Below are 27681 nucleotides of genomic sequence, written 5' to 3' on the forward strand. Positions count from 1 at the left end.
TGGAACTTAAAGTAAAATAAAATAAGTTGTCTAAGTACATCGCACAAGTTTAAATAGGAGAATATAAAGTGGTCTGCATTTCTACTGTACTGCAGCCATAGATGATGCCTTCCTTCTCAACTTTTCTAGCATTGGTTACTGAGACCAATCAAACATGATTTATTTCATACTCAGGGATTCCCCATCCAAGTATGAGCTCCTTAAAACCAGGGACTGATGAGGTCCAATTCATTTAATTCATTTCTGTAGCCTGGCACAACAGTATCGCACAGAACATGCTCTTTGAATCCATCTACCCACCTATGCTTCCATTTACTTTGAAAGAGAATTTGAGGCAGTCATGTATAAAATAGCATTATACTAAGAAATGTAAACTAACAGTTATTTGCATGCACATCCAGCTTTGGATAAGATCATTTTTAATTGGCTGAACATTTAGAAGAGTTGGTAGGCAAATTAGATCATAACATAAGCAGATATTTTCAATTTAACAGTAAATGTGAGTGTGTGTAACTGAGCCTAGGTCTCACTTTCTCTGTATTCCACATTTGATCTCTCAGAAGCCTGCCAATCTCTTGACCTCAATTCCCAGTCATCATTATTACTGTCCTCATTCAAGTCCTTGTGGCTTTTTGTCTGTTGACTAATCTACTAAAACTAATCTCCCTGACTCTGGTTATGTGTCCTCAGGCCTTTATCCTCATGGCTTCTAAGCAGAGATTTTTATGACTAAGATATGAATATGTCCACATACTCTTCTAACCTTTCACTGGTTCCCCCGTGGTCTGCTAGACGAAGTTCAATTCCTTAGCATGTTTTACAGAGATGTGGTGTCTGCCCTGCTCTCTAACTTTTACTGTAAGCCATTCTTCTAAGAATAGTTTGTGCCACAGCTGAACTTCTGGACTATTTGCCATTACCCTCAAATTAGCCTTGTTATTTTTCACTTCCACGTCTTTCTTCCCATAGAAGTTTCCTACCAATGTGACTATCTGTACCCTTCTTTGCCTGGTTTGTCCTTATTTATCTCTTAGGGCTCAGCACAAATGCCTTCTCCCCTGTAGAGTTTCCTAAACTAGCTTTGTGCCAGCTCTGTCCCATGTACTTCTGTTACAGCACTCATCTCACTTTTATGAATCTTCTGTCTCCCCTATTGGACAGCCTTAATAATTCAACAAGTTTGTATTAAGTACCTTCTATGAACCTGGCACTGAGCTGGATACAAAGAGAACTTGTCTTTATTTTGTGGAGTTTTTTTTTTGAGATGGAGTTTTGCTCTTGTCGCCCAGGCTGGAGTGCAGTGGTGCGATCTCAGCTCACTGTAACCTGTGCCTCCCAGATTCAAAGTGATTCTTCTGTCTTAGGAGAGTATCTGAATAGCTGAGATTATAGGCGCCCACCATCAAGCCCGGCTAATTTTTGTATTTTTAGTAGAGATGGGGTTTCAACATGTTGGCCAGGCTGGCCTTGAACTTCAGACCTCAGGTGATCTGCCCGCCCCAGCCTCCCAAAGTGCTGGGATTACAGGCATGAGTCACTGTGTCCCACATGGCCCTTGTCTTTAAGGGGCTCAGAGTGTTCTAGAAAAGGGGATTAGTGACTAATAAGAATAACAGAGTGTGCTAAGAGCTGGAGTTGGATCTTAAAGGACAAGTAAAATTATTGAGATGGTAAAGAACTCCCCAAGCAGGGAAAGTAGCCTGTATAAAGGGATAGAGAAGTACAATGACAGGAGGAATGGAGAAGCTGTGAGGAGGGCAATCTAGTGTAAATAACAGGCACATGTGTGGGACTGGAGGGGATAGACCATGAACTGTATAATGTAGCCAGAAAATTATCTGAGCCATGTCTCAAGTGGCTATGGGGAAAACTGAAGGATTTGGGCTGGGGAGTAACATGTCATTTTCATGGAGTAGAATACCGCTCTCATCACTCCGAGAAAAATGGATTGAAGTAAAGGAAGATCAGGTGAGATGAAGGGCTGGTCATCACTGCCTGCTGTAACACTTCTTCCTTGAGCAACACAAGCTGCACGAGTACGACATGTTAAGCTGTGCACTAAGAGAAAGTAAACCCCGATTCAGGGGTCTGCAAATCCTCCAGATACTGGGTATATGGGTCATGTGACAAAATGGACTAGTCAATGACATAAAAACATCCATGACTCTATTGAGAAAGTGTCAACTTACCAATTTTCCAGTAACACTCTGACCACCTTCATTCAGCCAGAACCCAGGTACCATGGCTGAGAAATAAGGCCCCCAGACGCCTGGTACAAAAATCGGGTCTTTGCTGATCTGGAAAGAAAGATGGAAAATATGTGAACACACTGACTCTCAGGGGTAGAGGAAGGGTTCTCCTCCTAAAATTTCTATGACCATGGAATTCAGCATCTTACTGAATGCCTTTTATGGTGGGGAAGTCACTCTCTCCCAAGAAAGGCCATGACTCCTTTTTTTTAAGAAACATTCCTGATAAACTCATTTAAATGTCAAGGTAATAAAAATGATCATTTTGGAAAGAAACTGATAAGGTGTTTCCCTGTTGGCTCCCTCATTATGGCAGAGATTGCAAAGGTGGTCCCCATTCTCCACCCTTCCTGTGTCAACACCCTTTGCAATGAGACTTTGCAGCTCCTCACACTGAGATGTGGGTCTATCTCCCTGCCCCTTCAATCTACACCCGTCTTGTGACTTGTTTTGCCAAGAGAATGAGGCAGATGTGAGACTGGGCCAGTTTTCCAAGCCTAGGTCTCAAAAGGGCTGTGTGCTTCTGTTCTGTCTTTTGCTCCTCAAACTTGGCCACAAGAACATGCCCTGACAAGGCTGCTGGGTGACAGGAGATGTGCAACAGAGCTGAGTCTGTTCAGTTGTCTCAGGTGATTTCCCAGATATATGAAAGAACCCAGGCAACACCAGCAAATATTCCTAGGTAACCAGCATTGACCAGCCCAGATCATCAGACTCACCTAGTCAACCAACAAACTAGTGAGCAAAAATAAATGTCTACTGTTCTTTGTCACTAAGGTTTTGTATTTGTCTGTAACTTAGCATTTGGGGGACAATAATAACTGATATATTTCTTTCCTTTTACAAACATGTACTGCTACCTACTAGCAATCCCATCCCCCTATTGGGTGCTGGAGAAACAAAGATGAATCAGAGTTCTTACTTTCAAGAAGCTCTCATCTAGTGGAGGAGCTATACAAATATATAGACAAATAGAATATAGTGTGGTTCATGAGATGGTAAAGACAAAATACAAAATATTGTGGATGGGCACAAGAGGTGAGGAATATGCTAAAGATTATACAAAGATAGAGGCCACCATTTAGATATATACCCCAAGGCCAACTGCCCAGAATCAAGTAGTAAAACTTAAGTCATTCTGATTTCCCTGAGTTGCTAGCTCTCATTATAAACAAGGCATAAAACATAAGCTTTATCCCCCTGTCAGCATGATTTGATGAAATTAAAACGTAAGCTTTAGGTCCTTGTCAGCATGATTCAGGAAAATTAAATCAATCAGCTGTAGACAAATCAGTTTAAACAGTCCTGTTTGCCCTGAAAAAAAAAATGTTAACACATAACAGCCAATGACTAAAAAAAGGTCAAAATACTTTCTCCTTAATGCTTCATAAACTGCACTGTAACTGCCATAAGGTGAGCTTCTTACCACTTGAAGTCTTGCTGATGGCAATCTGTACTTTTTGTAAGATAGTAAACTTTCAAATTTTCCCTAACTTGTTCTCATTTTATTTTTGACAAGTGGAATGGTACAGAGGTGGCTTCTTAAAAGAAAGGAACACAAGCTAAGTTTGAAAAGACTAGTAGGATTTTGCTAAAGTAAAACAGGCATTCCAGGTAGAGGGAAGAGCCACAACAAAGCCATGTGGGTAAGAGAGGTGCTCTCAGGTACTCTCAGTAATCAAGATAGTGCCTTCTTTTTTTTTTTTTTTTTTTTTTTTTTTTTTTTTTTTTTTAGCAGACCATAGCAGTCCCTTCAACTGTAAGGAAAGCATGTAAACAGATGAACTAGAACAGGTGGGGATAGACCATGTGTTCACTCATCTGCAGTGGTACATGCTTCTCATCTATTCAGCAGTAAGGAATGCTGAAGTCACATTTATGGTCACAGAAATATTTAGCTAGAGGGTAGGGAAGACAAGGGAGTTAGGCATACAAGTTGTATTCCAGCAGGTCTTGAGGCTGGGCAGAGAATCTATTCATTTATATATTTCACAAATATTTACTCAGCCCTTACTACGTGCTTGGTAATGTGCTAGGCCCAGAGGATACAGATGTGATTACCAGCATTGTAGCATGGGGACAGACCTTATTTAATTGTCTTGACCTCAGCTACCCTGGTTATCTCTTTACCAAACCAGAGATTCCTCGAATCAGTAGGATTTCCAACCCCAGAATGGGAAGGGGGTGAAGGAAGGCAAAAAACAAAAGCAGCATAACATTGTCAACTTTAAATTTTGTCAAATAAGGACAATTTTTCAAAAGGAACATTTTAACATCAAAATAGAAAGAATAACCTCAGGGAGAAAAAAGATAGGCTTTCATAAGAAAAGTAAGGACAAACATTAATCAGATCATTACACAAATATATAATTACCAACTGTGAGAATCAATGAGGGAAAGCCAAAAGGTATTAAGAGAACACACAAGCGAGGTACCTAATTCAGTCTAGGTGACAGGGAATGCTTCTCTGAGGAAACTGTATATGAATTAAGATTTAAAATATGCATGGAAATTATTCAGGTGGGTGAGTTTGAGTGTGTGGTGTGTACGCGCGCGAGAGAAAGAATGTATGAGTGAGCTATGGCAAATGTTCCAGCCACAAGGAGCGCATACTAACTGGTACTTATTTTCACCACTCTGCCTTTATTTGCCTAGTGAAAATTTTATCAGGTGCCAATTCTAGAAATTTCTTTCCTAAGTCCCAGAGCTTCTTTGAGGTGAGTGAGGCAGTTCATATTCATTACCACTTAGGACCCAGGGGTTGTACAGGTAGAGCCAAAGCCAAATCATCTCATTCTGTGTCCTGCACACCCCTGCTTCCAGAACTCCTGGCCCCATTTGAGAGATTAATCCCCGAGAGGTTGTGTAAGTTGTCCATGGTTAGTACACGGACGACCACAATGGGATTTGAACTGAGGCAGATGTTGACCTCAAACTCTATGATAATGCTCTTTACTTGTATGCATCAATTGCTTAGGAAGGATACACGTCACTTCCCTTCTTCCCATCCCCTGCCCCACAATTTGGGGATGTTACTGCATCAGCTGCAGCAAGACTTCATTAGAAGATTGTGGCTTTGCTGTTCCGAAATGTCAGAGGATGATTTTGCTTGGCTCTGTCCAGAGAGAAAGTTTTGAGTTGACCTCTGTTTGTGGCCACTCATCTGGAATAGCATATGCTTCTCCTCAGACATCCTGTGTAAAGCAAGGAAACAAAGAGTACTTCTAGTCACTTTCAAGTCCTGTGTTCTTAGAAGAATCTAGGAATTCCTGGTTTGTTTTGGGAGGGAGAAAAAGAATGCACACTTGTGTATTTATGTGTCGTTTAATCTTTTGCCACAAACCTAAATATTTAAAAATGTTTTTGTGAAAGCTCCTTCCATGCTGATGGCTGTCTTGGCCTGGAGGCTGCTCCATGACCCTAAAGAAGGGGAGCTCATCATACCACATTGATGACAGGTGTCCATGCAGGACACTGACTTCCCAGTAATAACAGCACTGTTGGCAGAAACAACAATAGCTGAGACTTACTGTGTACTTAGTAAAGGCCTGATTCTAAGCATATTACAGGTATTAAATCACTTAATCTTCACAGTAATTCTAAGGGAAAATTCTGTTATTATTCCTATTGTACAGATATGTAAACTGAGGCAGAGAGCTAAATAATATGCCCAGTATTACAAAAACTGAAAGCAGTCAGGCATCAGGCTCTATATTTGTCTCTGCCAAATTATAGTCTTAATTTTAGGCTACCATTACTTCCTTGAGTCTTTCATCTGTTTTGAAGAGCAGAAAGCAAGGGCCATTAGAGCCAACACAGACTTACTCAAAGTGAACATAACCTTCTGGCCTTGATGACAAGTGGGTTGGGGAATCTTCATTTCTAAAAAGTTTTCGTTAGGTGTTCCTTGATACACCAGTGAACAACAGAAGAGAAAGTATGGGTCGGGACAAAGGCCCATCGTGATTCTAGTCCTGACTCTGCCCAATTCTCAGCCAGGTGATCTTAAGTAAGGTAGCCTTTCTGAGCCTCAGTTTCCTCAACTCCAAAATGGGAGGAATGCATGAATGCTGGAAGACTTTTGTAAAGATTAAGCTGTCACATATAAATGGTTTATTATATGTTAAACACCAAATAAATGTTAGCTCTCCTTGAAATGAGGCTTGTACGATGGAATAGTCAGGTGACTGGCTGAACAGCCACAGGCAACAGTAATCACAACTATGTAAGGGGGTCTCTAGATTTGTCCTTGGTCTTAGTTTAGTCAACATGCTTAATAATAATGGAGTAGAAGATGATATAGAAGAAAAGCTTATATTTTCAGATGCTAACACTTGGAAAAATAGCTTATTACAGGATGTGTTCAAATTAAGATTTGAAATTACCTCAAAGAGCTAGAACACTAAGCAAAATTAAGAAAACAGGTAACATTTATTTACTTATATAGTTAAAAACTTATACTTAAAAGGTATTGGTAGTACTCTTTTTCATAGGCTTGGTGGTGGGAATACTGGTGTTCATTTTGGTATTTTGTTTAAACTGTACTTAGACATTTGGTGTACTCTTTGTGTCTGATACAAATATCATTATAAAAACTTCAAAAACAACAAATAGAAACATTTGGTTGCATACTGTATGTCAGACACTGAGCTCAATAAGGCTATAAAAATAAGGCAAAATATTACTACTACTATTACTACTACTACTACTAATAATAATAAAGTGGCATGGTTCCTTTCTTCAAGGAGTTCCTAATCCGACAGGGCAGCGAGGTAGAAATAAAAAAATAACAACAAAACATGGCAAGCGCTATAAAAAGGTAACAGAGGAGTGCAGTACGAGCCCAAAGGAAGGAATAACTCACTGCCTGGGAAAAGAGTGAGCATTTCACAGAGGTGGCCACCTTGAAGCAAGGCCTTGAACGAGGAGGACATACTTGCTTGGGCAGAGAGGAAGGGCAGCCCAGGCAGAAACAGCTATGTAGACAAGGCTAAGAGTCACGAAGCTGTGCACACATTTTGATTTCAGGGAGCTCCATATAAAGTTCTGCATTTTACTTTAAATAAAAGATCACGTGGTTTGAAGGATGGGTATAGTTTTGCATCCACAGATCCTACTGATTCTCAAAAATCCAATTTTAAAACAATTATGGTTGGGAAAAAAAACCATTGAAAAGAGCCTTTAAATCAGTTAATAATTATAATAATAAATCATATAGAAATAATAAAATAGTCATTGCTAAGAGTTATTTGCATTTATCATATGCTACAGACTCTTCTAGGCTCTTCACCTATATTATCACATTTAATACTCATGACAACCCAATGAGAGAGGTCCTATTATACTTACTTCACAGATGAGGAAATAGAAGCTGCAGGAGGTCAAATAGCTAGTAAATAGAAGAGGAAGGCTTTCAGGATTCAAATTATGAACCACCAACTTATTTCCCTCTCTATAACTAGCTCTCCTCAGCTATAAAATCAATGGATTAAACTAGAAATGTTTAATATCTCTTTCGTCTTTGGGGTTTTCTAAGATTTCATGAAGTTGAGTCATTCCAGCCCAGCTGGTCAATCAGAACTCTTTAGCTAGCTATTTCAACATAGACTCTGCCCTCATATGGCCTGGGCTTCATGGGATTGTCTTGGGCTAAATCCTGGGGCTTCTTGAAGTCCTCACTTTGTTCTGTTGGTAGTACCCTTAGTACTTGCTGTGCTCCATAACCTGTGGCCAAGATTATTGTGGGTTTTTCTGTCAACTTCATGAGTTGTATTTAATGGCTACTGTGTAAAACATCTTACATTAGCTGATTAAGTATTCAGTAAATATTTATTGGATACACACTGAGTTCAAACTACTGTTTTAAACATGAAAAGATGTAGAAAGACAGACATCACAGCCAGTAAGTAAGTGATGTAGTCTCTGTCCTCCTGAAGTTTACAATCTAGGGGGACTTGGAATTCAGTATGGGCTGGGACATAACCCAGGTATCAAGTGACTTGTAGGTGTACATTTGCATTCAGACTTAGAGTTACCCTGACAGTCTATAGAGTCAAACACCGTCAGTCCATATTATAGCTGGAGACACAGGGATGAAGAGGGTAAGCAAATTGCCCAGGATCATAAACATCAGAAATGATGGAGCTGGGATTAGAAGCCTCTTTCCATGTGCTCCTGCCTCTCTTTGTGGCGATTCCCAAGTTGGCTCAATGAGTGCATGCCATTGGCTTAGTTTCATCTAAGGCAATGTGCCCGTCAGCCGAGTTTCCCTGTGGTGACAAAGCCCAGAAGCCTGCTCACACCTCTTCTGGGAGAGATGACTGGGCTCAGAGCGGGGAGCTGCTCCAGCTCCGTTTGTTCTGCCTGCCTGCAACGCCATCACCCCGAGGCTGGCCTAAGCCTCTGGCAGGGGCAAGAGGCAGGCACCAGGCGCCAGTCATCCTGGGAGGGAACAGGAGGTTTTGTTTTGAGTGCCTCCGGCCAGGTTGGGAATTTTAGAGGGGAGCCACAGGCATGTGTGGGACTGGGTATTTCCGTGGTGGCTCATCTCTCCCTCCAAATGGACTGTGCTATCGTCTTACTAGAGAAAAACCTTTTGTACACAATCCAGCCAACTCCTAGATCACCACACGGTACCAAAAGAAAAAAAAAAAAGCATAGAGAATTTTGTTTATGAATGGGGGCTCTCAGCACTCACCTTTATTTCTGCATTTCTCAGACTGAATTGTAAATAGCTGTTAATGTCTGCCTCTCCCATGAAATAGTGAGGAGTCATATCTTATCTTAAAGGCAGACACATGGTTTAGTAACATGAGCACAGACTTGGCAGTCAGACAAACTTGGGTAATTCTGGTTAGGTCATTTGCTGACCTGAGACTCAGTTTCCTTATCTGTTGATGGGGATCATCTCATTGATCACAGAGCTGTGTCTAAGTCCTAGATGGGGTAATGTATATAAAGATCCTAGGACACAGTATGCTCTCAAGGCATGTTAAGCCACAGATGGCTAAATTCTACTCCTTTTTGGGACAGTGGAAAAGTCTGGTGTCCAAAGAGCTGGGTGCAGGTCCAGCCTCTACTCATTTTTAGCTTCATCTCTTAGGTAGGCTCTTCTTTCTCTTCCCTCCTGGATTCTCCCCTATGTTCATCTCATTCCCTACATCTCTTAGGGTCAGCTCATCCAGTCCTACTTGTGCAATGATAATTTTTACCCCACACTTAGGCCTTGCTCGTGAGCTCCACGTGGGACCCTTGACCTGGATGGCTAATCCACATGCCTTGTTCTGTAGCTCTGGGATGAAGGATGGCACATTATATTTTTGACACGTCAGATGTGTCTCTGTCTCAGGATACCATTCTTGACTTCCTGATCATTCATCACTCTCAGCTGCCCCACAATAGGTCACGGCGCTCTGTCAAATATTTTTCAAACACAAGTCTTCCTGTTTCCAACTATTGCCACCACGTTAGTCCAGCCCTTCATCATTTCTTGCTTGGGTTATTACGAGGGTGATGAAACTGGATTAAACTCGTTTCCCTGACTCAAATAGTGTCCTCCACCCTGTACTCTCTTAAGCCTCACTCAGAGAATCTTTCATACCTCCACCACAATGATCTTTCTAACACACAAATCTAATTCTATCATTTCCCTTACTAAAGTCCTTGAGAAGCTTGTCACGACACATGAGACTGTCTGATTTAGCTTTTACCTTTTTGTCTCATGAAATCCCTTATGTTATCATTTCCCAGTCCTCTGCCCCCATCACTTTTTATTGCACCAAGCCCGTCACAAGTGAGGCCCCAGACTAAGTGAACAACCTGAAATTCCCCATGTGCCGTTTTCTTTCTCAACTCTTAGCGTTCATAAATTCTCCTCTCTCTGATTAGAGGGCACTCCCTCTCGCCATCCCCTGGCTAATTTATATATATTCTTTTTGTTTTTGTTATTTTATATATATATATATTGAGCCTTGCTCTATTTCCCAGCTGGAGTGAAGTGGCATGATCTCAGCTCACTGCAACCTCTGCCTCCTGGGTTCAAACGATTCTCCTGCCTCAGCCTCCTGAGTAGCTGGGATTACAGGCACCTGCCACCACGCCCAGCTAATTTTTATATTTTTAGAAGAGATGGGGTTTCACCAGTGTTGGCCGGGGTGCTCTTGAACTCCTGATCTCAAGTGATCTGCCCGCCTCGGCCTCCCAAAGTGCTGGGATTACAGGCAAGAGCCACTGCACCCAGCCACTTATACATATTCTTTTAAGAACATGCATAACCCAGCACTTTGGGAGGCTGAGGCCGGCAGCTCACTGGAGGACAGGAGTTTCAAGACCAGCCCGGCCAACATGGTGAAACCCTGGCTCTACTAAAAATACAAAAATTAGCTTGGAGTGGTGGCACGTGCCTATAACACCAACTACTTGGGAGGCTGAGGCAGGAAAATCGCTTGAACCCAGGAGGCAAAGGTTGCAGTAAGCTAAGATCGTGCCACTGCACTCTAGCCTGGGCGACAGGGTGAGACGCTGTCTCAAAAACAAACAAACAAACAAATAAACAAACAAACAAACAAACAAAAGAGCATGTGTAACACTGAACTCAATGTTATCTCCTCTGAAAAGCCTTCTATAAACCCTGACTTCTACCACAATGCTGAGTTAGGTACTCCCGCTGCATCTTCACTTAACTCTGTAATTCCTGTATTGTAGCTTGTCGTAACATACTCTGCATGTGTTGTAAGTGTACATCTCTATAAATACATCTGTAATGTGTACTAACAGGTCATGTGTACTTGTTTGTAAATTACATCACTACACATATGCAGGACATGGCTACCATTATCATTAACAGGACAATGACACTAACATTAAGGGCAATAATAGGATATAAAACACATCTAATATTATCTGTAAGCAAGACATGGTTAATAAAGATCGGGCTTACCAAATTTTCCTCTCCTCTATTTGGGGGTTTCAAAACGGTTAAGAGTCTTGGAGTTTGCCCTTCCTAGAAACCCAATCTCTTTATTTCAGTCTCAGCAAAACAAGATATGCACAAAACCTATCCACAGATACCTCCTGAGGCTTAGCAGTTTGAGTGGGCGGGGAGGGCACTGAGCTGGTCTGTCACCCTACCAAACACTCCTCAAATTTGGATAGAGGGAGGCAGTCAAATGTTGCCTGCAATGTCCTGAATTACTTGCAAAGTATTTTGGACTCCTTAAATCCTGAATTCCTTATCCTTTATCATTCTTGAAACTCATATGTGATCACAGATAAAATTTAATCCATATGTTTCTCATTCATTTATAGTTAATGTACCCAGATTGCTTTGCAAGAGAGATAGAATAGCCAAAAAACTTGGAAGCCTTCCAAAAGTTCATCCACATTTTCTCTCTCCTGTAGACAAGAAGCTACACTTGGCCTTCTGTATACAAATGTCTAACTGGCTCCAGTGAGACCAGACTGGTTTTCAGCTTTGAAGGCTCTGAGAGCTGTGTGCCTTCAAAGATATAAAATTATATCATGCATTTTTCACAGTCCAAACAATCTGTAGTGGGTAAACACATATTAGTCTATTCTATGGATCATGCAAGGGAGGAGGAACAGGTGGGGCAGAGTGGGTGCAGGGGAGAGAGCTAACGAGGAGGTAGCGTGCTCCGTCTGCACAATACTCATCAACTGCAGTCTTAGCTCTGTCGCTCTGACATCACGTAGTGAGGTGGATCTTGAGTCAGAACCATATCTTCTATTTCTGTCAAATCCTCCAGGAGTGGGCATAGTACTAATTATGAATTAGTTCTCTAATAAGGCAAAACCAATGCTCTTTGTTTGATTCTAAACTGGCTGGTAGGAAAAATAGCTCCCTCCTGCAGACTTCAGAGTTCTGTTAAAAGGATGCCTGAGGGCAGGCAGTCTCCAGCCGAGAGTCTCTGCTGTGTGACCTTGGTCTTTGGGGTGTTCATCTGAAAACTGGGACAAATAAGACCTCTCGTACAGATCCGTAAAGATTAAATGTGGCAGAGTCTATTACTGGCCTTGGTGCAGTGCCGGGTACATTCAGTGACCTAGAGAAATGTAGCCTGTGTTAATATCATCACCTCCATACAAGCCAGGGTGAGTTTCTTATTTATGGATTGGAGCTCATGTGGGGGTTTAATTTTTTTTTAAAGACTTGACACTATCTTCACTAGAATTCTGAAGCTGGGTTCAGAGGTTATACTGGCTCTAGACAAGAGGGAGAAAGAATCAACACAATCACTCAGATGGGTTGATTTCTACTTGTAAGATCTGTCGGTGGGCATAAGTAAAATTGAGGGTTTACCCTATTTACCGCATATTGTATAAAGGCAAGGACAGCCTTGCTTGATTTATATCCAAGCATCTTTTACTAAAAGTCAGAATTTCTGTGCATAAGCATCAATCGTTGCCTTTTGGAAGTATTCCCCAATAGAACCCACTCTTGCTTCTCAGGCTTAGCTCAGAGGAATTCAGGATACATCCATACCAGTCTAGACCTGAAGAATCCTGACCTTCAAAACACTTTCTCCATTTTTGGTGGGATAGAAGAGGAGAAGACTACACTGAATAGGCAAAAAGAATTCAAAAACTCTCCATAGACACCTGGGTAGCTCCCCTGCTTGAATGCAAAAGTATTATGAACTGAGAGGTGTTTATCAAATATCAGTGGAAGTGATGAGGGTGAAGGAATTTAACCCTTCCACCCTCTCTATAACAAATGGGATTGACGAGAGGATTAAGAAAGTGTGATGGCTGGATGGGAGGAAGTCAGCAGAAGAGAACTGAAGACACAGGGTCTGAAAGCCTACATTCCCTAGCCACCTGACATGTTACCTGGGACAGCACACGGCGGCACATGTGCCAGCACATCTGTGGCAGGCAGAACTGCTCACAGCCTCTTTCTTGCCAGGTCTGGACTAGGCCTGTGAATCCTTCCCAGGCCTGGGTGCCTGGGAGCCACTGCAATCAGCAGGGTGACCTATCTGTGAAAGATGGGCCACTTTCACACACATTCTTCCAGCTAAGATACTAGGCAAGCCTGAGTCACTCCCAGTTTTGATGGAAAAGGAAACTGAGCTTCAGAAAATCAACTCAAGTTCCTTCCTGGGCTTACACATAGGGCAGAACCAAGACTTAGACCCAAATCTGACTCACAAGTCCATATCCTTCCTAAGACACATTTTTTTTTTTTTTTGGAGAAAAAAAAAAGATTGAAATAAGGAGAAGCAAGGAAATAGCAGGCAGATAGCACCTTCTTCCACATTAGGTCTGGAGGCAGCCCAGATCCTTCTGTGCCCTGAATGGAGTATGTCCCTTGGTAAATTCAAGAGAGGTAATGGGATTTTCCTATGTCAGGAAAAAAGAAAAAAAAAAATCACACATTTCAGTGGTATCTTTTCCCTCTTCTCCATATTCAACATTCTCTAAAAATGTTAAGTGAGCCTCATGTTAAAGAAAAAAAGAAAACACTTAAAAATTGTTTTTCTATTTAAATGAATTTCTATAAAACAGAAATGGTTTGTAACACAGAGACGAGGGACACTAGAAAAGAAGAAAGAGCCCTCGGAGGGAAAGTGGATCCCAGAGGGCTTAACCTCTGCCTGTGCTCTATAAAAGATCACGCTAATATGTAAGGTATGTAAACACTGCAGAACAATCAGAAACAAATGAAATGATGGCTTCAGAGTAACAGTATTCAGCTGTGGGCAACAGCCAGGAGGCAGCTTTTGTTATGAACAGATCATAACAAAATGCCTCCGATATGAAGCAGGCCTGATTTTAACCCTTGGAATAGGCTATCTAGGGTATGAACATGTGTCTGGGGCCCATCTGGACTTCCTTAGAAGAAAAAAAGGAAGGAAAGCAACTGTCTGTGAAATATATGACATGATGTAGGGTAGAGTCAATCCTGTAAGAGTGGCTCAAATAGAGATTGTGTATTTTTTTTTGGAGACAGAGTCTCGCTCTATCACCCAGGCTGGAGTGCAATGGCGCGATCTGGGCTCACTGAAACATCCGCCTTCTGGACTCAAAGGATTCTTCTGCCTCAGTCTCTCGAGCAGCTGCGACTACATGTGCTCACCACCAAGCCTGGCTAATTTTTTGTATTTTTAGTAGAGATGGGGGTTTCGCCATATTGGCCAGGCTAGTCTCGAACTCCTGACCTTGTGATTTGCCCGCCTCGGCCTCCTAAAGTACTGGGATTACAGGCATGAGCCACCGCGCCCGGCCAGACATTATATATTATTGATCTGTAACATATTTAGCTCATAAAGCAACCTGTGCCAATTATAATTGCTCTTATTATCATTTTTTTTTTATAAAAAAAGGCATTACAAATGAATGCAGTGGGGGAAAAGGGAGGGAAGGCAACTAACATTTGCCAAGCAGCTACTACGTGCTGTTTGTTTCATATTCTTATCTATAATCTTCATGATAATCTACCATTTCCTTTAGTTTACAAATAAACCGTGGCTCACAGAAGGTCAAAGCCTTGCTCATTGTCCTACAGGTACCAAGCAGCAGAATGGGTATTTGATCTGGGTCTGACTCCAAAGCCCATTCCTTTTATACCCAGCTGCCTCTCAGCTACTTGGGAAACAGGAAAGTCAATGAACGTAGGGCATCAGTGGAACCAGCCCTTCCCCTTTCCAGACATTTTAGCTTTTGTTGTGTGTTTCCAGAGAGGGGCCCAAGTGTCAGGATGCTGCCCATGGGTATTCTCAAGAATGAACCCAAACCCCATTTCTGGAGATCTGTGCACTTTCCTTCTCTCTCTCGACTCATCCTGTGGCAATCAGAGACAAGATAAAATGAAACTGGCTACCAGGGTCAGCCTGGCTTCCAGGATGTGTGAATTCCGGCAGAACTCTCTGTGTGCTGATACCCTCTGTGCATGGTGTGGGCTTATTTGCCATTGGCCTGGCAATTTGAGAATTTGGCTCTCACCTGCAGGACAGATGCCAGACTCAGGAGTAGGAGCTATTTTTCCATTTCATTGGCTTGCTCTCGTACGGTGTGACTGAGCACTCAGCCTTGGTAGGAGGAAGCAGCCCTTCATGCCTAGTGCTGATTGCTGAGGCGTGGGGGCTGGTAAAACTGATTCCTTGGGTGCCTGGTGCCAGGAAGAAGCAGGGTTGGGGCATACCCAGGTCAGGAATCAGAGATTTGTGCAGCAAGTTTGAGGCCCTCTTGAATCGTGGCTTCTTCACGTGTAAAAGACAGACAAGGATATTCACCTTTCAGGACATTTGGGAAAATTAGAGGCAATGTTAGACAAACCCTACATACTGCCTTCACATAGTAAATAATCAACATGTGAGAGCTAATTATTTAACTTTCTGTACTCTATTTTTTTAAGCTAGGAAATGTTTAATCTACATGTTTCTGAGTTCAGAGTCCAGACTAGTATGGTTAATCCTGGTAAGATACAAACAACAAAGGTGCTGGTAGAGGGGAGGGGATGGCTACAAATGCAGTAGGTCGGGGTGGAAGAAATCCAGGTCTTAGTTTTCCATGCCAGACCATGAGGGTTGCTGGGTTCTTTATTTGTGTCCCTAGTGGGTTGATGGTAAAGAGACATCAGATGTTTACATTTGAGGGATTTGTGTTAATTGTTGTCAGGAGTTTACACAATACCTGCCCTCCAGGGTTGCAGAGCTATGAACTACAGCCTTTTGTGCAGAGCCCCTGGCTTAGTTTCTGACACAGAGTAGGTGCCTAATATGGGATAGGAAAGTAGAGGCCAGGAAGTATCTGGGGCTCTTGGGAATCAAGATTCTCCAGAACAGAGACAATTCACATGACCCTTCGGCAAACATTTAGCTGAGCACCTTCTATGGGTCAGATCCTATGAAAAAGAGAGATAAAAAGATACTGTCCTTGTCCTTCTTTTCCATGCAGTTGGGATGTCTGACAGTTAATGCAAGAATGACAACATATTCTGATAAGCACCTCAATAAAGGTATAAGTTCTTAGGATAACATCAGCTTGAAGAAGGCATGGTTTGGCTGGAAGGTAAACTATACAGTAAGAATTTTTAAAACTCACAAATGTTGGATTGACATATGTGTGATCAAAAGACAGTGGTTTTATTTGCACTCTCTCATTTTATAATTATCACAAGCCTGTGAGATAGGTATCTTTATCCCCATTTTAAAGATGAGGCAACTGAGAATTAGCGGGGTTATGTAACTTGCCCAAAGACAGGCAGCCACGGAGCAGATGTGAAAATAAAATGCCAGACCTCTGAGTGGAAGGGCAGGTAGTTGTCAGATTCTGAAGAACCCTTAATGACATGCATAAATAGAATTCTGTTTTTCTTGAGGGCAATGGGAAGATGATTCCCATTTATATGTTGGTTGCCTTGTAACTAGATGTCCACAAACCCACTGTGGACCCTTTCAAGCATGCATTCAGGATAACCCAGCTGAACTTGCACAGTGGTTCATTTCTGTTTGTTTTGATTCACTCAGCAAATGCTCCTTGTCTGTTCTGCTGCCGATGGTTCTTGTGGTTACAGGCCACATAAATGTCCCACACAGAGCTGGGCCTTCCCTAGCCCTCTGGAGCTACTGGGCTCCAGATCGGCTCCAGGGTGTGTCAGTATGTGTGTTTTCTTCTATTTTACCCAATCAGCAGTTCTACAAAGAGGAAAAGAGGCTTTGCCTCAAATGCATTTCTCCAAGAAGTCCTTCACTGCCTCACCTCGTTCTGTCCATCTACTCTTCCCCAAATCCCCCTCTCTACCACCTTTTTTCCAGGCTTTGAATTGCCCAACCCTGCTCATTTCACCTGGTCTTTTAAACCACCTGAGCAGCCCAGGAACAAAAGCCAACACGTAAGTGGTGAGCCGTGGACACTTCCGAGTGACAGGGGGCAGCTGTCAGCCGCACCAGACCTGCTTCCGCCCCGCACCATCATCTCTCTCTCATTCATAACAGGTCTCATGTTGAGGGTCTGCATTTGAATTTGGGCCTTCCACTCCTTACTCTCTTTGACATCTTTGGCTTAGACATGTTCCACTGGCTCTCCTGGCTCGGGGTATCTTGGTGAGGGTGACTGTCTGGAGGTGGACTCAGATCAGGGCACTAGCCTGGCACCAATATCCTGGAAGGGTGTGTGCATGTTGTGAAGGGCAAACGTGTTCTCCCATTGAGGAAATATCCCTCAAGTGGGCTCCCCATTAAGCTTCCTCCATGCCCAGTCCATTTCCTAAAATGTCTCCAAATAATCAAGGTTTTCTAGAGAGCTTTCATGCTCACCAGTTCAACCAATCCTCAAGATACCTCCATAAAGTAGAAAAGATCTGCATGTTCTTAGATGAAGAAATGAAGCCTCAGACATATCAAATGAATTTTTCAAGTTTACCTAGATTGAAAGTGTCAATGTCAAAAATAAGACCTGTATTTTTATTTCTAAGGCTAGCAAGTTTTCCATTGACATAATATTGACAAGGAATGTACATCATTTCAGAGAAGTCAGAATCACCCTGACAGTTCCCCAATGCCATCATCCTACCAGTTTCTTGTAGGATGATGTGCCAAAGAGAACTTCATTCACTGAAGCTTTGATTCAGGTAAGAAGAAAGATGTTGCATAGGGATACTTCCTGTAGTTAGTTACATCATAGTATAAAAGGACCTGCAGGCATTTATTTTTCCTTAGTGGCAGTGACCAGATACTATGAGATCATCAGCATGGGGTGAGGAGGCTCTCCACAGAGCCTACGCCAGATCTTCCTACAGATGTTCCTGGTGAAGCTCAAGGACAGGACCTGAGCATTACAGACACCAGTACACATCTGTGGCATTACAAAATGGTAAACTCCTTTGGATCCTCAAACATGGGAGAGCCTTCAAAATATCAAAAAAGGTGAGTATTCAACACTGTCACATCTCTAATGTTTGCCTCACTTCAGACCTGAATCCAGGTGAGTGATTATTTCTTTCAAAATTTCCTGAAAGCTGATTTTGTGTGAGGAGCTGTATGAGGCCCTGGTGATATAGAAATGAATGCTCCACAATATCTGCCCTCAAATAATTCACAGCAAGGAAGACATGATCCAGGTAACTAACAACAAACACAGAAGTATATGCACCATGACAGAGGTACGTACCATGGACGCACATAGATACACTGTCTAATCTAGTATGAAAGCTTGCAGCAAGAGGATCTTAGATGCCTGAGCTAAATGTGAAGGGTAAGTAGGACTTAGGAGAAGGAGTAGAGGGAAGGGTGCTATAGGCAGAGGGACAGGAAGCAGAGAATAGAGAGTGCTCTGTGCCACAGATGAAGGACAGAAACTGTGAGGGGTAATAGTGCAACGTGAGGCTGGAGAGGTCGTCACAGGCCATACTGTGCAGGGAATAATCAGACTTGCTAAGGATTTAAAAGTAATTACCATAAGGACAATGGAAAAGGAGAAGAATAACATGATTCCAACTGGTAGAAGTAATGGCCAAGACCTTTTCCCTTCTGGGACTCAATTTTTGCATCTGAAATTAGAATACCGAATTGGATGACTTGTGGGGTTTTTTTTTGTTTGTTTGTTTGTTTTTTGAGACAAGGTCTTGCTCTGTTCTCCGGCTGAAGTGCAGTGGGCATGATCATGGCTCACTGCAGCCTCAAATTCTTGGGTTCAAGTGATCCTCCTGCCTTAGTCTTCTGAGTAGCTGGGACTACAGGTACCCACCACCACCAATCCAATTTTTTTTTTTTTTTTTTTTTTTTTAAGAGAGAAGGGTCTCACTATGTTGCATAGGCTGGTCTCAAACTCCTGGCCTCAAGTGATCTTTCCACCTTGGGATTACAGGCTGAATGATCTTTAAAGTTGTTTTTGGGTCTATTACTCTGACAATTTATCAAATAGATGATCACAGCTAAAAAATATTTTTCATGTTATTATAGAGTTGATAGCTAAGCATAATATATCGGTCCCTGAAAGATCACTTAAGTGCTAATGAAGGAGAAAGGACACAAACTTTTGCTTTAGGTAGGCTGCATTCAAAGGCAGGTCTGCTACTTACTAGCTGAGTAAATCACTTATGCACTTTCTCTCATGTATAACTAAGGGATAACAATGCATTTTAGGATCACTATAAGGATTCAATAACACCAAATATTTCAAAATACCTGGCACATAGCAGTTATTCAACAAATGTCCACTGACTTTTAATTGGACAGGGTAGACTGTTTACTGTAAAATGTCTATTACATGCTAGTCTTTGGGTATGGAGAGATGAATAAGCCACAGCCCTCCAAAGCTCAAGAACTGATGGGAGAGACACACAGTTAATACATTTTTAGCAAATAAAATGTTATGAATGCAGCAAAAGAAGCAATGTTATAATGAAAAGGTGTTATTTAAGCTGGTGACCAATAGCTTATAAACAATCTATTTAAGATAAAATTCAGTGTGTGTCACTCAGAAGAAGTTGTGAGATAATTTGATATCCAGGTTCCATTTTCTCCAATAGAAATGTTCTCAACTTGGGATCCTGATTAAATTTCCCCTCATGCAAATGGTCTCAGGGAATAAAAATAGGAAGGAATAAAAAGATAAAAAATTAGAAAAAGCATTTGTCCATCCGTAAATTTTTAACTTTTCCAAGTTTTGTTATAAAATATTACTGTCCTCTTGGCCAAAAACCTAATGCAGATCTCACTGCGGAGGTGCAGCACTAAGGAGACTGATTGGTCTTCTCCCCCAAGGCATTTCAGGGAAGAGAGAAAATGACTTCATGCGCTCAACAGTCAATGTCATTTCCCCAATGTATACATTACATGAGAAGTTTATCAAACTCCTTACTGGCCACCACCATTTAGCTTTGCAATGCAAACGGTCAGGTGCATTTCAACTGCTAAACAGGCCAAGGGACAGAAAAACTGTCTACTTTCTATAGTCATAGGAAAGGTCACTCAATAGAAGAGATGGGCTTTTCCCTAAAATATTAAGTGAAAGATGTTTGAAGAAAATGAGTAACATATAATATGTGATTGGGACTTTTTTTGTGTGATGAAGAGGAAGTAGGAGAAAAAGAAGGAGACATGAAAATAACCTGCGGTAGGATGGAGGGATTGAAAATTCTAGGTTTAGGATTCATACAGTTGCATGCAGTTAAAAAACAGCTCCTTTACAATTCTACAACATGAGAAGGACCTGCAGTTGCTGAATTTGTCATCTCTAAAACCTTAACATCAAGAAAGAACAAGAGTCTGAAAGGCCCACAGTGTAGTGGTTAAGGGGAGAAACTTGATTAAAGCAAAATAACACCAAAAAACTTTGCGTTCTGGGGAAAGAGGAATGAAATCTGACTCAGGCGGTGTCACAGAGGAGGTTGGATGAAACTGGAGTCTGAGAGGATGCACAGGATTCTAAGAGGCTCACCTGGGGCTGGGGTGTCACGAGGAGGGGGTAAAGGGAAGCTCTCTTGCCAGAAAGAACAGCATGTGGAAAGGCTGAAGCAAGTTAGGAAGCACCCTCCATTCGAGAGTCTACTACATGCAAGGCACTTTCAAGGGGCTGGAGATTCAACGGTGAAAAACCAAAGTCTTGTCTTCATGGAACTTACAGTCCAGTGGAGCATAGGATGATAATGGTGTGTAGAAAAATAAGGAAAGATGGAGAGGTCAAGCAGTGAGTGAAGGCAAGTGTGGTTATTTTAATACAGGGTGGTCTGGATAGATCTTAATGACGAGGTTACATTACAACAGAGACTGGAAGGGAGTGAGTGAGTGAGGCATGCAGTTAAGAGTGATGCAGGTGGAGAGATAAGAGCAAGTACAAAGGCCCTGTGGCAGGGGTATGCTTGCTATCTTACATGAACAGCAAAGAATCAGGGCAGCTGCAGTGCTGTGAACATTGAGAAAGGGGACAGAAGATGAGAGCTGAAAAGTAAGAGGACCAGATCTTTTATTTTTAAGGACACTGGCTTTAATTCTCAGTGAAACACAAAATTATTGAAAGGTTTTGAGCAGAGGAATGACATAATCTGAGGCGAGTTTTCAAGTGGCCACCCTGGTTGCTGTGAGAACAGAATCCAGGGCCCAGTGGTGGAAACAGGGAGACAGTCCGTAGACTGTCAATAAACCAGGAGAGGGAGAACCATTGCTTGAACTGGGTGGTGGGCAGTGGTGGATTCCATCAGTAGAACCGACAGCATTTACTGGAGCAGAATACGAGGAAAAGGAGAGAGGCTAAGGATGTTTTCAAGGTGTTTTGACATGGGCAAGTACACGAATAGAATTGTTCTTTCATTTTCTAGGAAAGACAGTGGGAGGAGGAGATTTCATGGGGGCTGAGAGGAATTAGGCTTTTGACACGTTAAATTTTAGGTATCTATTAGAAAGCCAAGAAGAAATGCTGAGTAGGTGATAAAATATTTTAGTCAGGATATCAGGGTCAGGCTGGAGATACATGTCTGGAGGTCATACTCTATACATGGTGTCTTAAAGCTATGAGTCTTAATGAGGTCACTGAAGAAGCAAGGGGAGATAGGCAGAGAAGAGGTCTTGGGCAGAGGCTTAAGGCATTCCAAAATTTAGAAACTGGTGATGGAAAGCAATTAGACAATGAGACCAAAGAGTCAACTACATGCAAGTAAAGGGTTTTGAGGAGGGAGGGCTCAGCTGTGCCCAATGCTGCCAACAGAATGATTTGAATGAGGACTATTGGATTTGAGACAGACAGTGGTCAAGGGAGCTCGAAACAAATGGTCAAGGGTTATTTTCATGGAGAAGTTTGTACAAATGTCTGATTGGGCTAAAGAGAGAGTGGGAGGGGAAGAATGAGATTATACAGCACTTGAGAAGCTCTGTGGCAAAGACAATAAATGGGGGAACAGGAGGGTGAAATATAGAGTCAAGGTTTTTCTCCTCCCTCACTCTCCGCCTCCCATTCTTAAGATGGGAGCTATTAAAGCAAGCTGTAGTCTTATATGATTATGTAGAGACAGATTTGCCAATGTAGGAGAGGGACGAGAGAACAACCCCAGCCTTGTGTGTGTTCTGGTTTATTGAAGGATCTGTAGTACAGTTATGGGTGAGCAGGAAAAAACAGCTTTATTCTCTTCTCCCTGGTAAATTTGTTCCATGAACTGTTCTTCCTCATTCCTGGGATGAAATTTCAGGGGGATCCACTGTATTCCTACACTCTTCAATTGTAAGACTCCTCAGGCCAGTTTCTAGCACTAAACATGTACACTCCATTGTAATAATTAAAACTCCCATTTTGGCTAATTGAAAATTCTTCCTTCTGCAGCTACAGTATATTTCAGGCTTAGCGTATACACACCTCAAGGAAGGGGCTTGCTAGCTTCTCTCTCTCCTCCCTCTACTTTTTCCTGCTGGACAGTTGGGTGTTTTGGGGTTCCTCCACACAGGGGTCAAGGTGCCTGGGGAAGGTCTCACTTGATGGATATGGGTTGTTATCTGGCTTCAATATGTCCTCAGGGTGTGGTGCCTGTCTAAAGCTGGCTATCTCTCTCTCCCTCCAGTGGTCTGCCTACAACTCCATTTCAGTCCTGGCCTTCAGGTGATCAACTCCTGCTCTGGGGTCATTCTGCTCCTCTAGTTGAACCTTATGGATGGGATCACTTTTAAGATATCCCCAGCTGGCTCCCTTGTGCTGGACCCACACACCTTTTCCTTGTCTTCACTTTTTGCTCTGTTCTCTCAGATACAATCATCAGCCTCAGCCTCTTTCCTTAGTCTTGACCTCTGACTTCTTCCACCTCTTTTATATCCTCAGGGTGACATTTAGCACAAGTTTTATAACATTTTAGCAAGCTCTGCATAGGTGGTCTGGGTTCTGGGGCCTGTTCGAAACCTCCAAGATAGGAAGAGCCCTATGGCAAGATTCTGTTACACGTGGCTGAAACAGAGAGCGTACATGGTAGGAGAGGAGGTGGACAGAGCTGGCTAGGGCTAAATAAATTTTTACTCTCCAGGCAACAAAGAGTCATCAAAGTCTTTTGAGCCGAGAGTTCCAAGTCAGGAAAAGGTAATCAATTTCTGGACACTGAAATTCTAATATTGGGTGTTACTCTAACTTATGAAATGAAGTATCTTTTGAAATAGGAAGTACATATATGATTAGAGCCATCATAAAGCATTTAAAACTACTAATATATTCCTACTTAACTGCCTTTTTTTTTTTTTTTTTTTTGATAACCAACCTCTCTCCTTTATTCACCAATAAATCCAAATACTTCCTTATTTGGATTTGTCTTACTCAGGCATTCAACACTTTTTTTTTTTTTTTTTTTGCAGGTAAACTTTAGGTTTACCACTATACCCAACCCCTCTCTCCAAGAAATACTGGAATTCTGAACCCTCTAGTCACACTCTAAGACAATTCTTTGTGAATAATTTTGGCTTACTTCAGAATAATCACTTTCAATACTTCATAGACAACATATATAAATTGAAAGACAGTGGCCAACTTTAAGGAGATGAATGGCCAACTTTAAGAAGAAAATGCAATAAGCAATTATTCCATTAAAGAGAGTAGTATTTTATTTTTGTCCTGATTAAATCATCTTTAACCACCTGGCTTCAGTTCAAATAAAGTTCAGAATCTTTAGGGGCAAAGTCTATTAACTGGAAGCAGAATGCTCTGTGATTGACTCATTCATTTATTCCTTCATATGTCTAATGACTACTGACTGTGCCAGGTGATGGGAGGGGGTAAGGATGGCAGCAAAATGAGCTCAACTGATTGAATAAAGAAAATGAAAGTAGTGATATTTTTGGCTCATGCTAAAAAAGAATTTGCTAGCTTTGAGAATGAAACAGATATTATCGTCCATCCATCCATTCATTCATTGAATGGATACTGAATGCCTAAGTCACAGGCATTGTACTAGATACTGAGTATCCAAAGGTGAGTGAACAGTCTCCTGTCCTAGAGAAGTTCACAGTGAGGATACAATGGTGAATGAATAGTTCCTGCCCTAGAGAAGTTGACAGTATAGTGACAGAGCTCAGTGGCCATAGAATGGGACTATCAAATAAATTCTTAGGGTTATTAAAACACGGACTGCTGACTATTTGCCCTGAATGCTTTGGAAGATCATTTACTCAGTTTCATAAGGAAATTGTGTGTGTGTGTGTGTGTGTGTGTGTGTGTGTCTGTGTGTGTGTGTCTGTGTGTAGATAATCTCTAGCAAGCAAATATCATTCTCACTGGAAAAAATTTACATACATTACCTCTAAGATTAGACATAAGATGAGAATGCTTATTTACTTATTATTTTACTTTAAGTTCTGGGATACATGTGCAGAATGTGCAGGTTTGTTACATAGGTATACATGTCCAATGGTGGTTCGTTGGACCTACCAACCCGTCATCTAGGCTCTAAGCCCCGCATGCATTAGGTATTTGTCCTAATGCTCTCCCTCCCGTTGCCCTCCACCCCCTGACTGGCCCCAGTGTGTGATGTTCCCCTCCCCATGTCCATGTGTTCTCATTGTTCAACTCCTGCTTATGAGTGAGAACATGCAGTGTTTGTTTTTCTGTCCCTGTGTTAGTTTGCTGAGAATGATGGCTTCCAGATTCATCCATGTCCCTGCACAGGACATGAAATCATTCTTTTTTATGGCTGCATAGTATTCCATGGTATGTATGTGCCACATTTTCTTTATCCAGTCTATCATTGATGGGCATTTGGGTTAGTTCCAAGTCTTTGCTATTGTAAACAGTGCTGCAATAAACATATGTGTGCATGTGAGAATGCTTTTTATCACCACAACTGTTCAACATAATACCAGAGGCCCTTGCAAACACAGTTAGACAAAAATTAACAGCAAAAGAACGGGAGAAGCAAAATTTGCAGATGATATGATGATCTTGTATATATAGCTCATATTGTCCTCTATGTTTGGATCACTTTTTTCCTAACCAAAATATCACAGATATCACTTCCTTACAGAAGCCTTCACTGACCATCCAAACCATATGAAAATACTTAGTGCTGTATTTGAAAATTACTGTAACATTTATAATGCATGTAAAGCATATATAATTCATGCACATTTTAAAACAATAAGAGAGTTTAGCATGGTTAGTGGGTATAAGATTAACTTTTAAAAAATCTGTGGGAATGTAAACTAGTACAGGCATTACGTAAAACAGTATAGAGGTTCCTCAAAAAAAATGACAAATTACCATGTGATCAGGCAATTCTACTTCTAGGTATATCTAAAGGAAATGCAATCAATATGTTGACGAGATGTCTGTACTCTTATGCTCACTGCACCATTATTCACAATTGCCAAGATATGAAATCAACCTAAATGTCCATCAACAGATCAAGAAAATGTGCCATAGATTCAGAATGAAATACTAATCAGTCTTTAAAACAGAAGGAAATTCTGTCATTTGCAGTGACACAGATGAACCTGGAGAACATTATGCTAAGTAAAATAAACCGGCACAGAGGGATCAATACTGCATGATTTCACTTATATGTAAAGCTTAATAAAGTTGAACTCATAGACGTAGAGAGTAGAACATTGGTTATCAGGGTGGGGTTGCCGTGGCGTTGCCAAGGGGTAATGCAGAGATGTTGGCCAAATTGTACTAAGCTTGAGTTAGACAGGAGGAATAAGTTCTGAAGATCTATTGTACAGCATGGTGGCTATAGTTAATAAAACTGTATTGCATATTTGAAAATTATTAAGAGAGTAGATTTTAAATGTTCTCACCACAAAAAAGTATGTTAGGTAATGAATATGTCAATTAGGTTGATTTTACAATATATGCATATATCATTTTATATGCATTTTACAATATATGCATATATCAAAACTCACACTGAACCCCACAAATATATACAATTAGCATTTGTCAGTAAGAAATAAATGATAAAAATAAATTAACATACAGTTTTTAGGCCAGGTGCGGTGGCTCACACCTTTAATCCCAGCACTTTGGAAGGCCAAGATGGGTGGATCACAAGGTCAGCAGATCGACAGCATCCTGGCTAACATGGTGAAACCCCATCTCTACCAAAAATACAAAAAAAATTAGCCAGGCATAGTGGCAGGCACCAGCTACTCAGGAGGCTGAGGCAGGAGAATGCCATGAACCCCGGGGGCGGAGCTGGCAGTGAGCAGAGATCGCGCCACTGCACTTCAGCCTGGGTGACAGAGCGAGATTCCGTCTCAAAAAAAAAAAAAAAAAAAAACACAGTTTTTAAAAACCATAAAAGATAACTCTTTTTCTCAGGAAGCTATACTAAACATAATTAGCACCAATTTTAGTATAATTAGCATTTGGAAGCAAATTTGACATGTAAAACTTTACTTCTTTTCATTGGAAATCTCATAGGTATTATTCATTCATATTAACAAATAATTTACTTTCTAAAAAAATATATATTTCTCTATTCCAGAAATAACCAAATAAGAAATATAATATAAAATTCAATGTAATTCATAAAAGCAACTAAAAATCACTAAACAGAAAATTGATTTCTTTTATCTTTGCTTCTTCACTACACACAGAGTGCAGAAGTACTTTACGTTTTCCAAATAAATTAAGACTTTGCTTTTATGTACCATAAAAAACACATTTAAATGTCACTTCTTTCCATAAAGGGTATGGTAGGCTGAATAATGGTTCCTGAAAAGATAACCATGTTCAAATCCCTGGAACCTATGAATGTTACTCATATGGCAAAAAATAAAAAAGAAAAGAAAAAAAGGACTCACAAAAGTCACAAATGTGATTAAGGATCATGACATGAGGAGACAATCCTGGATTATCTGAGTTGGTCTAAATGCAATCATAACTGTTCTTGTAAGAGACAGGCAGAGGTAGATGTGACCACAGATGAGGAGAAGGCAATGAGACCACACAAGGCAAGGCTGGAATGATGTGGCCACAAACCAAGGAATGCCAGCAGCCACCAGATGCTGGGAGAAGCAAGGAACAGGTTTTCCCCTGGAACCCCCAGAGGGAGTACCACCCTGCTGACACCTGATCTTGGCTTAGTGAAACTGATTTTGAACTTCTAGTCTCTAGAACCGTAACAAAATATATGTGTGTTGTTTTAAGCCACCAAGTATATGGCAACTTGCTATAGCAGCAGCCATAGGAAACTAATACAAAGAGTTTGAGATATTTTATCTAACACTCCCACAAACATACACAGATAATATAGTACAGAGTGACTAGAAACAGTAATGCAAGATAATTACAACAAAAAGAAGAATGGAAATATGCTAAGTAGTAGAAGGCTCAACAGTTTAGCTTGAGTGTTAAATTTTTAACTCTGAGCTTCCTGGCTTACAGGGCCGGAAGAAAAATGTAATCCATTATATAGTTGTTACTACTGAAAAGATGAAAATACATCATTTCAGATTAAACAACACTTTTCCAAATGGTAAATTCTAAAATAAATTCTCAAGTGGGA

At 41.3% G+C, this 27681-nt stretch overlaps 1 protein-coding gene across 30 annotated transcripts in view; it reads right to left on the minus strand.

Moving 5' to 3' along the window:
- Positions 1-27681, minus strand: part of FGGY (FGGY carbohydrate kinase domain containing) — a 452310-nt gene that overhangs the window by 153885 nt on the left and 270744 nt on the right. For 29 of the 30 annotated variants that reach the window (XM_074005584.1, XM_065521686.2, XM_065521719.2 and 26 more), the window contains one exon: positions 2190-2297. The exons of the other annotated variant lie outside the window; for it this stretch is intronic. In XM_074005584.1, the coding sequence (XP_073861685.1) occupies positions 2190-2297 (108 nt within the window). The remainder of the gene's footprint in view (positions 1-2189; positions 2298-27681) is intronic. 30 annotated transcript variants of the gene reach the window in all.

This window comes from Macaca fascicularis, chromosome 1, assembly GCF_037993035.2.
Source record: "Macaca fascicularis isolate 582-1 chromosome 1, T2T-MFA8v1.1".
Classification (NCBI taxonomy): Eukaryota; Metazoa; Chordata; class Mammalia; order Primates; family Cercopithecidae; genus Macaca; species Macaca fascicularis.